Source organism: Grammomys surdaster, unplaced genomic scaffold (genome assembly GCF_004785775.1).
Source record: "Grammomys surdaster isolate TR1022 unplaced genomic scaffold, NIH_TR_1.0 165, whole genome shotgun sequence".
NCBI lineage: Eukaryota > Metazoa > Chordata > Mammalia > Rodentia > Muridae > Grammomys > Grammomys surdaster.
The window spans coordinates 16,339,571-16,351,872 of NW_021604613.1; the positions used below are offsets into that span (position 1 = coordinate 16,339,571).

The 12,302-nt window shown below is 44.2% G+C and overlaps 1 protein-coding gene across 2 annotated transcripts in view; it reads left to right on the plus strand.

Annotated features, from left to right (window-relative positions):
• The window catches only part of Nrp2 (neuropilin 2), a 113,967-nt gene that overhangs the window by 99,427 nt on the left and 2,238 nt on the right, over nucleotides 1-12,302 (plus strand). Inside the window, exon 16 of one of the 2 annotated variants that reach the window (XM_028765605.1) lies at nucleotides 10,036-10,086. The exons of the other annotated variant lie outside the window; for it this stretch is intronic. Coding sequence (XP_028621438.1) covers nucleotides 10,036-10,086 — 51 coding nt within the window. The remainder of the gene's footprint in view (nucleotides 1-10,035; nucleotides 10,087-12,302) is intronic. 2 annotated transcript variants of the gene reach the window in all.

Here is a 12,302-nt window from a genome sequence, read left to right on the forward strand (position 1 = left end):
TCTATCTTTGTTCACTCTCTCCCTCTGTCTCTGCCTCTTTGCCTCTCTGTCTTTCTGTCTCTCAGTTCACAAGTGTAAATGACTACCTTTCAAAAAGTACAATAATACAGAAAAGGCGGTAAGTCATTTTATTGTTCACCGACCCCAGTCTCCTCCCCAGAAGTGACCACAAAGAGGATTTGAAGCCACCTCTTTATACTTTTATAGATACACGAGTTCATGTCAAATTCTGCAGTTTGGTTTACCTGCAGTTCATTTTGTTTTACACCAGAGTATCACAGTGTTTCTTCTCTTGGCTGGACAACCTGCTTCTTTTCACATGCTGTCTTGAAGACCCTTCAGTAGGCATGGTCAGGTTTATTCCACCCTTTCTGGTCATATTGTGTAGATATGTCATCGTTTATTAATTGTCCCCATTTGTGGTTGTCCATGTTCAGATTCTGTCTAGTTTTCTTTTGATGTTTGTTTTGCTTTTGACTGTTCTCATCGATACTGCCATGAACATTGTTGAAGTTGCCTCTTTAGGGATTCCTGTCCTCATTTTAATAAACACTGCAAATAAATAGCGAAAGGTTTATCTATAAAGGAACCAGTCTTCATTTGGGAGACTCACAGAAACTGGGGGACAGCCATATTTGAACAAGCCACTTGACCTCTGTGACTCTCTAAAGTAGGCACAGTCCTTGCCACAGAAGACTTTGGACAATTTTAGGGAATTTGAAACTCACGGAGTACTTCTCTAGGACCTAAAAAATATTTTTTAACTGCCAAGTTTTGGAGAATACAGTCCTTTTTGAAAGTGGCAGCTGTGGCCCAAGTTAATTCTGTCCCTGGGTTCAGCAGAGTCCTGTTGTCCATGATTAATGAGTTCTGCTTGCTTTCTCCAAAGAGTGACTGTGCTGTGGCTCGTTGTTACTTATTTATGTTTTCTACTGAAAAATTCATGTAAAAATATTCTTTAAGGTCATCGCACAGCATTGTACTGCAGACTGAATGATTCCAGCAAGCTCAGGTAGACCTACATGCCAAGAGGAAGCCTCAAATCCTAGATGCTCCCCCAAGGGGTGTTGCCCTGAGAGGAACAGATCTTGGGGGGCTGAGAGGAGGTACTGATCTTTCTTCCAAGGAGGCTCAGGGCTTTGGCAATAAAAGAAAGACACTGGCAGCAGGGCTGTTCTCTGGTGGGATGTCTCGATATGTAGGCAAATCTGTTTACCCCACAGAGCTCAAGCAAGGAATAGTATCAGGAGGAGAAGCCAAGAGACCTGAGTCCAAAACACTATTTCTAGCAAGAGCACTGTCTTGAGTTCCATCATATGTGAGACAGAAAGTCATAATATCACATTAGTTCTGAGCATAGGAAACAGTGTCTAGGGCCATGCATGTGCCTTGTGGGCTTTTTCTTATCTGGCAAAGACCCAGGACCTCTTCCTCTTGGGCGTGGAACTTGAATACTTGACTCAGAAATCAATCTTGCCAATGTGAGACTTCGTAAGCTCCTGATGTCACATACAGCACACATTATCCTATTTTGTCTTCTCTACGCATGGTGCACTCTTGATCCCTTTTAATAACATTATCACTACTCAAAGCAAAGACTCCTACCTAGATGAGAGTACATCTCTGCAACTCACTAGAAAGCTACCAGTTCCAAGGATGGCAGGAGTGTGCAAAGCACTTTGAGCTGGATGTGTCCCTGACCATGATCTTATTGGCTGATGGTCCACTAGTTATTGAAACACACTTCCGCATCAAGAACCTTCTTGTTATATGTATTTCCTGTGCAGTTGAGGTCTAGTAAAAGAAGTATAATGAATTGTTGAGGCTGTTGTGTACCTCTCCATTGCTCCTCTAGGAAAATCCCAGCACAAGGAATTGAGAACAAGAAGGTAGTCATTACACTGAAACCTAGACCAAAGCTAACATGGGTATGTCTCGAGAGCTCCAAAGGTGACACCTCAATCCAAGCCAACTGTAAGCCAAAAGTGTGACCCTACCAATAATGTTCATGGGAACTGTTAGGTACATCATTACTTCCAATCTGAAATTCCAGATAGGCCACAGTGCCTCCCTATCTCCCCCAAGGAAGACCCAGTCTTCACCTCTACCTTTGTGCCAGGTGCAGTTCATCTTCACATTCATCTTCCCCTGACTTGGTGGTAGTCCCTTTTCTTCTCTGGTGTCTTTAGAATCTCTCTACCATCCTTCTTCAACACCTTATCCCAGAAAATTCATAGGTCAAAGCACTCAAGTGTTTAATTGATATTTCCACAAAGAGAAAGCCTCTTCTCAGAAGACAAATCTAAAGCCAACAGAATCTTTCTGCTGAGACTATAGTCCTCAACCCCTAGGAAAGATTTGGAGAAATTCATCTCATGGATTGAGAATGGTACCTTATTAGCCACTGTAAAATTATATTATTGAGTAACTCATTCTTACTTATAAGAATGTCTGAGCAGAGCACAACTTGTAAGGGACATGTGTGGAGACAGAGTAGTAGAATTTGTTAACCTTTTAGGAAATACCCATTTGCTTTTGATTCTTCAGCCTCGTTTTCCCTCTTGACCAGGATTGCATCAAACCATTCTATCTGAGTGATGTTTCTTCTATGTTTACTTTATGGTTTGAGTAATAAAATGTCCCCAAAGGCTCATGTGTTCAAGGGAGAGATGACTGTCTGGAGGGTCCTGACTTCATCAGTAGGTTAACCCATTGGTAAGGAAATACTGAGCAGGCTATTAGAATGTGAACTATGGATAGAGAAAGCAGGTTGATGGGGGTGTGCCTCTGAATGGTGTATCTTGTCCTTCACCACTTCTTATATATGTGTGTGTGTGTGTGTGTGTGTGTGTGTCTGCTTTCCAATGATGGCCATGAGGTGAAGAGCTTTGCTCTGCTCTTCCTTGTTCACCATGTTCTCTGACTCCCTGAGAGCCCAGAGTGATGGGACCAGTGACTACCAACTAAGTCCTGTGGAGCCATAAGGCAAAGCAAACAGCTCCTCCTTTGTTTCTCTCAGGCATTTGGTCAGCATTGACAAGCTGACTAGCTCAGTACCTCTTGATTACTGGGACTCGGGGATATAAGAAATGTCAAAAGTTCCCTGGAGGAGGGTGGAGGGAATCTCTGGCATATAAATTTAGAAGAATTATTTTCTTTTACATCCCTTGGAATGTGAGGAAAGAGGTAGAACATTTTTCCCCTGAGATTCTCTGTGCCTTCCTTGCCATCATTTCTTAATAGAAACTAGCCAATGAAAGAGTGCAGTGAGCCAATTGCTTGTTGACACACCTACTTTGGGGGATGGACAATATCTGGCTTTTCAAAGACTTAGTTCTTTAAAAAATACCAGAATTTTCTCTCTTGTCTTGTAAGCCCATCCATATTATAAATGTCCCTCTGGCTGCATTTTTCTTATTCCCATGCCATTGGTGAGGCGCAGTGGAGACTTCCTGGACCCCGTTGCTCATCTGCCTTCAGGCCTGAAGGTGTTATTAGGTCATATCACAGCCTTCTCATTTGCAGCTAATATTTCCAAGCCTTTTAAGGGTTTCTTCCTGGTTTTTAACTACGAATAACAGAAAATAATGACTGCATGCAATATGATGCTCTCCCGGTCAGCTCGTCCCAACCTGTTTTGTCTTTTCCTAATGGAAACCACATGGAAAAATTCCAAAACTTTTTTTTTGTTTTTTGTTTTTTGTTTTTTGTTTTTTGTTTTCCATGACCCTCCATACATCTGGCTGTACCCTGAAAGATGAAAACATCCACGCTAAAGGATCTTCTGCTGGGTTCCTAAACTCAGGCCAAACCCAGCAAGAGATGAACAGCTCTCAAGTAGCCTGACTTTCTAATGCAGATTTGGCAAAGGCTGTAGCAACATCTGAACTTCTGGCTCCTCACTGTAACTGGGGATGAACAAACTGAATTAGGGAAATTAAGTGTGGTGGGGAGGGAGAACCGTCAGCCAACACTAAATGCGAAACCAAATTAAACATTCTGAAGCGCCAAGAAATATCTCTTTAGTTCTCCATTATTTCTGGTTTATTGAGATCTCAGTGTTGGGCTTCCTGCTGAGGGAAAAAATATAAAACAGAATGACTGAGAGAATTTTCTGAAGACAACTTCCACCTGAATGACCCATTGATTTAGCTGGCTGCTGGGGGTTAGGTTAGCCTCGGGAACTTGGAATCAAATCTAACAACAGCTCTCAGCAGTGGAGAGTGTCTCCCAGATAAATCACAGACTGTGAACAAGGTGCTGAAAATTCGTAGCTTGCTTTCGGTCTCAGGATGGTTTGTTCAGTTGCTTCCTGCATTTTTCTCCCTTCCTCAGTCCACATCGTCTATAAAAGAGAAGTGTTGGCACCTGATACCTTCATAAATGAAAGTGTCCAGAGGTTTCCTGTAAGAGGCTCTTGAATTCTTTCAAAGCTCCTTGAATCTTAGTGGTTTCAGTAGGCATCAAGAATAGCTTTCCATAAGCTGTTATTGCCCAGCCCCAGTTAAGGTGGAGTGGTAAGACAAGGCCTCGGGATACCCATTTCATCAACTCCCCTGTCTCTAGTTAACAGCAGCAGTTCCAAAGTCAAACAAGCAATGTTGAAAATGTGGAACTTTGGGACTCGCAATGCTCTGTGTTTTCCATGGTCTTCAAAATGACTTAAGAGAAGACAGGGCTGGGATAAGAAATGATCAGGGGTGTGAGAATGACAGAACTCTCGTGTTTAGAAATCTTGTATATGTCAACCTTCACCAAAAAGGCAGATGATGGGGGCTGGAGAGACAGATAGCCCTGCTGTTAAACATGTGTACTGTCTTGTAGATGACCAGCTTATAGCTGCCTGTCATTCCAGCTCCATAAGATCCAATACCCTCTTCTGGCTTTCATGGCTGTTCAAAAACATGTGTATCCTGCACTCGTACAAACATTAAAACAAAACAAAATAAATCTTTTTAAAAGAAATGCTAATGATGCAATTCCAGAGCAGAGGGGCTCAGAGTGGACTCCTCAGGGAGGTCAGGATAGGGAGGAGCTCTGACACCTAGGACCAATCAAAGGACCATCTGCTCCTGGCCCAGAGCTCCTGTACACCCATGCCACCTCTGTTCCAGTACAGAATGATGCTTATGCCAAGTGTTCCTCTGAGTGTCTTTGTCCCATGCATTGGGTGGCAAGTCTGGTGTCTTAAGCCCCTGTGCAGAGTTGTCATAGAAGGGACTCATGGAAGAAAATCAATATGTATCATGTTCTGAAATGATCCCATGCTAGTGACCCAGGGATGGACTGTCTTACATTATTTATCTAAAAGCAGCCGGTAGTTTGAAGCAGACTGCCCATTCCCCTGCCAACCTTGTGAAGTTCCTTTTATGATGCAGAAAGTACACAGAACACTGTCAAGACTCATACTCTCACAGTAAACCATAGCATGACAAGTGGAGAAAGTGGAGGCTGAGAATTTCCTGTTAGAAACTGCAGAAAGGCAAACTAATGAAGGTGTGCTTTATAACCGCAGAGAATCTCAATGGAAAGAGAAGAAGGAGAGAGAGAGAGAGAGAGAGAGAGAGAGAGAGAGAGAGAGAATATCCCTACTGGAGAGGTTGGTGGGGGTCTCCCAGCTGCAAGTAAGAGTGTCAACGGGTGTCCCCACTGGTTAGCATGGGTCTGATAGTATCAGACAGTATTCCAGGCGCCCTTAGGGAGAAACACTTTCCATTAGAGGAGGCTGCTTAAGACTGGGCGTGCCTGCTCACCATTTATGCTCTAGTGCAGTCTGCTAAGCAGGACACCTACTTACAACGTACTTGACTCTTCTAGGCTGACTCTAGAACAGTCCAGGGAGGTTTTAGTAACTAGCTGTGGTTTCTCTCTTTCTGAAACAGTATGACAGGAGCTAGGCAAGAACTTTAGACCTCATCATCTTGTGACTATGGGCTCTTGATCCTGTAAAAAGAAGGGAGACCTGAGGAGACAAGGGGACTCCTGGGTCTTGGTTGGATTTTCATTGTAACATCAATGTGGCCAGGGTTTTGTTAGTTGGGTTGTTTTCATTCTGAAATGGAGGCAACTCTGTGGCCTTGGCTGCTCAAACTATATTCTCTAATGGCTTTCAGTTGTCTGAGTCCCTCTCATCTCACTGCACTGGCCTCCAGCCACTGAGGGTGAGCAGAACTCTGCCTCACTGATGGATACATGCAAGGTGGGAGATTTGAGTTACAAAAGATTGCAAACCAAAAAGGCAAAAAACAAATGTGTGGGTGAAAAGGCTCAGATGTGATCCTGACAGTCAAACACATGTGGACATGGAGTGTCCCCAAGCCTACCTTGCAGTAGTCTGAATTCTGAAATATCCAACTCCCTGTGCCCACAGCTTCCTAGCTGACAATGGCCCAGCTTCATTTGCCTAATTCCTTCCTGGGCTCCAGCAGCACTGTGGAGTCCTCTTTACAAATACTTCATTCTGGTGTCTTTGCTTCTAGGTCATACTGATGTAGCTCAATGGTAGAGACCAGATCTCACACATCTTTACTACCTAAACCCCTTAGTGTGGTCTCTGGGCACCTAGTAAACCTTCTTTATAAGTGATGATTGGCCAACTGGTTAGTTGATACTGTGCTTTGAATGCGGGTCAGCCTCCTCTTTCTGGGTGATACCTATCGTAGAAATCTCGAAGCTCCAAACTTCAGATCACAAATAAAAAGGCCTTAGAAGATACCAGCAAAGTGATGAGCTAGCAATCCCGCCAAGTGTCTAGAGGATGCACATCCTGCCACTTGGGAGTTCAGTCAAGGCGAATGCTTGGTTCCTGTAGGATAGAGTGGAGAGGCTGGGATGATGGCTCAGTTGGCATCACAAGTATAAGGACTGAAGTTTAGTCTTCAGAAGCCACATAAAACTGCTAAATGTGATTATATACACTTATAATCCCAGGCACTGGATATGTTGAGACAGATCTCTGGGGCTCACTGGCCATCCAGGCTTGTTAGACTGGCAAGTTCCAAGCCAAGTGAGAGACTGTCTTAAAAACAAACGAAAGCCAAGAAAATTAAAGTGGATAGCATCTGAGGAATTTGAGGCTATCCTCTTGCTTTCGTGAGTGTGCATACACACACACACACACACACACACACAAGGATAGTGTAGTAGAGATGTGTGTGGTAATGCAATGTACTTCCTAGAGAAACTGAACAAGTCTTAGCACTCCTGTTAGTCCAGTTCAGTTTGAGTAACCAAGTGAGCGGGGTAGCCATTGTATTAGGCCTTGAGAGTTAGCGGTCAGGCTCTGTGGTCAGACTGGCCTTAGATTGACTCCACACAGAGACCAAGAAGAAAACAGAATCATAGGAGTACAAAAGTTGAAAGTGGAAGTCCTGTGGATGGTGAGATCTTCTCCTGACCTGTCCTGCTGTGCGGCATGTCTCAGTTCACTCTCCCTAGCCTAGCTCAGACTCACAAACACACCTTACCACTAACACAATTTTGGATCATCTTCTCCAAACGTTTCTCCCATTGCGATTAGATTCTAAATCCTTGTCATCTCCAACCTGTCCTCGGTTTCCCAGCTGGCACAGCATCCTGAGGCTGACATTTCTCCCTCCCACACAGCTGCTACCTCACTCCCTGCCTGGTGCTCAAACTCATCCTTCTTCCTGTCTCCTTTGGGAGCCAAGACCCCTCCTTCTGGACTTTGTGACAGCAACTGCCCGTCCTTCTCTTACTTTGTCTTTGCCAGAACTCCAGAACCCCCTATACCAACCACCTTCTTGCAGCCTTCATCCAAAAAATCCAAACCAAACAAAACCAAAACCAAAACCAAAAACAAAAATAAACAAATAAAAGCATCCCTAGTTTTATGTAATATGCACAACTGAAAAAGCAAGTAGACAGTGAAAAGCAAAGAGCATTTTGAGAGAAAAATCTCTTAATCAAATACAGATACCAAGAACATGAGCACGGGGACTGGAGAAATTGCTATCAAAGTGAATTGCTTTTTGTACAAATGTTCCTTTTATTTGGGTTTTCCCCAGTGTGCTATTCTCTCTTCAAGGCTTGGCTAACAGATGCGCTTTTGAAAATGTTGATGAACTTACCCTTTTCTTGACCCCCTTCCCACTCACCCAAATTCCTGGGATCCTGATTCTTCCTAGAGCAGAGCTGAGGCACTGCAGTGTTCCTTACCTTAAGTGGCCTTTGACTCTCCAGGTGCAGAATCTCAGCTGGGGCTGAGCAAGCGATTCCACTGAAACTTAGGAAGGGGCGAGTTCTTAGGAAGCCATCTCATCCAGTCCTCTGCCTCTAGAGATGACAGGCCTAGTAGGAAATGTCCTCACTGCCACTGCCACCCATTGCCCTTTTCCCTTCAAGACCAATGCCACATCGTCCCTCTCTAGTCTATGATCAGTGGTGGCCTTGGTCTTCTTCTTTGGGGTATGAGATGAAGGAAGGTGACACTCCAGCCTCCAAGATTTTTCTGGTCTTTGACAGAGACTGAAATCAAGTCCAGGGTTTGGCCCTGTGGTCACTGGTTAGAGCCCCCAAGGTTCCTGCCCATATCTGAGTCACAGTCTTAGCCAGTACTCTGCATCCTCTGCATGGAGATGTTAAGACATATGAGCATTCCATCAAAGTGATTAATTGTCAGAAATGTGAGCTTTTTCCAGCTTCCTCTTGTTTTTCAATGCATAATCCTATTTTTAAAAAAGGCTGGGTTGACTTTCATAAGCTCGCTGTGATCCCTGTGACAGACACCACCTGCGCCTTGTCCAATCATCTCCACATCTTCATTCCAAAGAAACAGCCTGCTTTGTGGGGGCCTGGAGAATAATAGGCACCAAGGTAGGAAAGCTGGCATGGCCTGCAGATATCAGTTGCTATGCTAAAAGCATGCCAGGAATGGGCTGGACTCACAGAGGACTAGCGCCACATGGCAGTGGTCCTTTCCGGTGAATCTTGGCAGGTTGTTCCGGGTGTCCTTTTCCTGAGGCCGAGGAGATGTGAGCATGCTTCAGCACTCTGGCCAGGAATGAAAAAGATTTTTAATATGATTGGAAATGAGTGGATTTCCAGGGCGACAGTGATAGATCCATCCTCAGTTCAGTTCACAGTCAAGGAGACGCTCTCTGATACATGATACTGATGAACAGTCATTCCATGTGGTCTACAGCTCTTCTCATTGCTTCCTCAGCTCCTGGAGGTTTTAGGTGTCCTAATCAGCTTGAGACACGGGCAGAGTGAAAAGACCCTGTTTATTATCACTTATTATCACTTATTGGGCTCTCTTTTTAGACGTTTTAGTATTTTAGATGGGTAATTTTTGTTGGTTCTGATTTCTATAAACTAGACAGTTTTGTGGATAAAATTCCCCATCTTGCATATCCCTCAAATTATCATATAAAAGAAAAAAATAGGCAGTGATCATACTGGAAAATTTCAGAGCAAATTAACTCTATTCAAGCCTGAACTAGTCAGATTGGGTGCCTACGTTTGATCTGTTCTAGATGGTGTGGGGAGGAAACAACACAAAAATAGCCTGGGATGGGGAAGAGATAGCCCCATACATGTGAGAGGGGGACACTGAGATATTCTTCCCAATTCTTTCATATCAAGCTCTCTAATGATGAAGCATGACTTCTTTCCGTTTCCATATGTCTTCTTAGGTACACACTTATGGGGAGATGGAGTTTACTGTACTAAGTATGTGCCATTGTAATGGCGGCTAAGGGGTCTTGCGAGAAACCTCAGACCTCAACTGGTAATGAATGACAGTTATGGAAACTTAAGAGGCTGAGCTACTTGCCACTGAAGATGTGACCTTTCTTAGTTTGTTTTCTGGTCATTGTTGAAAGAAAGCTCCTTTGTAGGTAAATAATCCAGCAGCATGCATGCAAAGTGATTGTAAAGTGGGTATGATTCTCTAGACGCTCACCAAAATGGGAGTTGGGCTCAACAATGGTTGGCTCTTTGCCTTGTAGCTGTGATGATAGAATTTCTGATAATTTGGTGTGTTTGTTTTCCCTTTTTTTTTTATTTTCATAGTGGACATCCCAGAAATCCATGGGGGAGAGGGCTATGAAGATGAAATTGATGGTGGGTATTACTATGATTTAACAGATAATCATGAAATCCAAACTTTGGTTATAAAAACGTCAACAAAAATAATGCTCTGGCTATTGGAGGAGCCGAATTTAGAACTATCTGTCAGAAATACAAGTGAAAAGGACCCAGAGAAGAATGAAGGAACCATTAATTACCTTGCCAGGGTCAAAGCTCCAGATTTAGAAAGCTTACCGGATCCCCTTGGCCTAATCTGAAACAGACCCCTATTTCAGGCAACCTTCTCTATGGATGGACTTCAAACCTGGAAAATCCCTTCAGAAGTGTAAAGTGAGACCCTCTCTGCCATCACTACTTGACCCCCACCTTCTTTACTGTCACTGCTTGACCCCCATGACCTCCTCCACAGAAAGGCCAGAGTGAATTACCTGAACATGAACAGTCTCAAGCTAGTGCAGACAGCTCACTCTGCTGCTTACAGGGAAATTGTGTTATACTATCCAAGAAGCCAGAACTTGCTTATTGAAGATTTAGAGGTTTTGTCCACAATGCCCACCTCATATTCTCATATTTATTACAAGCTCTAGCTTTGCATTTCAAATGCACATACTTCTGGAAGCTAATTCCAGAGTCCTAGGAGGGGGCACAAACACACAGGTGTTCTTTCTGCCTTCAACTCGGCAGTGGGAGTGCCAGGCCTGATGTCTGGGATCCCACTCACAGAGCAAACTTCAGATCAAGTCTGAACATTGAGGAGAACAGTTACTTTTCATCTGACCTTGGTCAGAAACTTGAAATGTCATAGAAACTAGAGTGATAAACTCAAACAGCACCTTGTTACCTGGCTACAGGATCTCCCTGCAAAACCCAGTCCAGTTCTCCTTTTATGGGCAAAATCGCACAAGTGGCCTATATGGGAGTCTACAGGAGATCAAACAGAAGCACTGACGAGCAAGGCACAGGGAAGAGGATGCAGAATGCTGGCTCCTGGCTCCTGGCCCTGTGTTAACTGCTTGCCCACTGCCCGAATTGCTTGCTCACTGCCTGGTGCCAGTTACTGGTAACCAGCTTCTTCAAACCTCAGTTGCAGTTACTAACAAAAATGGAGTACCACTCTGCTTTCCTCCTGGAATTCTTAGGGGACCCAGAGGACATAGGTTTCACATGCAGCCATATCTTGTTCCTACACTAGACATGTAAGGATATCCTTTTCCTCGGGTGACTATAGCAAGGCCTCAAAGCTTGGTTGCTTCACTCACAGAAATTTATTTTCTTATCTCTTTGGAGGCTTGTCCTAGATGAAGGTATGGTCAAGGCTGGTTCCTTCTGAAGGCTATAAGGATCTCTCTCTCTCTCTCTCTCTCTCTCTCTCTCTCTCTCTCTCTCTCTTGATCTCTCTTGATCTCTCTCTCTCTCTCTCTCTCTCTCACACACACACACACACACTCACACTCCCTCCTTTTCTCCCTTTCTCTCTCTCTTCCTTCCTCCCTCTCTGCCTTCCTCCCCCCTTCTCTTCCCTCCGTCCCTCTCGCTGGCTTGTGCATGACCATTTCTGTATTTGCTCATGTCTGTGTTCTCCCTTTCCGTAAGGGGACCTTTCAGACTGGGGTTAGAGCCCAGCCTAATGGTGTCTTCTTGTTGCTCAGCAAAGGCTTTGACTCCTAGTAAGATCCCATTCTAACAAAGCGCTAAGAGCCTGAACTTAAACAAGAGCAGTGGAGGTCAGTTTAATCTGTATCAGTAAAGTATACGTGTCAATGGAGGTCCGAGGGCCAGAAAGGAGAGCGGTTGCGTATATAGCTAGGAACGCTAAGTGCAGAAACTTACGACATGAAAACAACCTCGGCCAGTCCTCCGATTTAACTTGAAGCAGTTGGAAATGAGGAATGACAAGGCAAACAAAGAAGGTGCCTGAGACACATGGCCATCCTGTGCATTGCATTGCAAAGTGACCCTGAGGAGTCTGTTAAAACCTTAGGGTTGGAGATACAGCATAGTGGTGATACACCTGCTTAGCATGCATGAGGCCCTGGGTTTGATCATCCCCAGCAAAAACAAGCAAAACAATAACAAATCTGAACTTATGTAATGTAAGCCAGCTGGAGCTGCAGCTCAGTTGGCAAAGTGCTTGGCTAGCATATGCTGAGCCCCGAGTTTATGGTGGTGCGTGTCTACGGTCCAACTACTCATGAAGTAGAGGCAAGTTCAAGGCCAGCCTGGGACACCCTTTATAAATAAATAAAGTG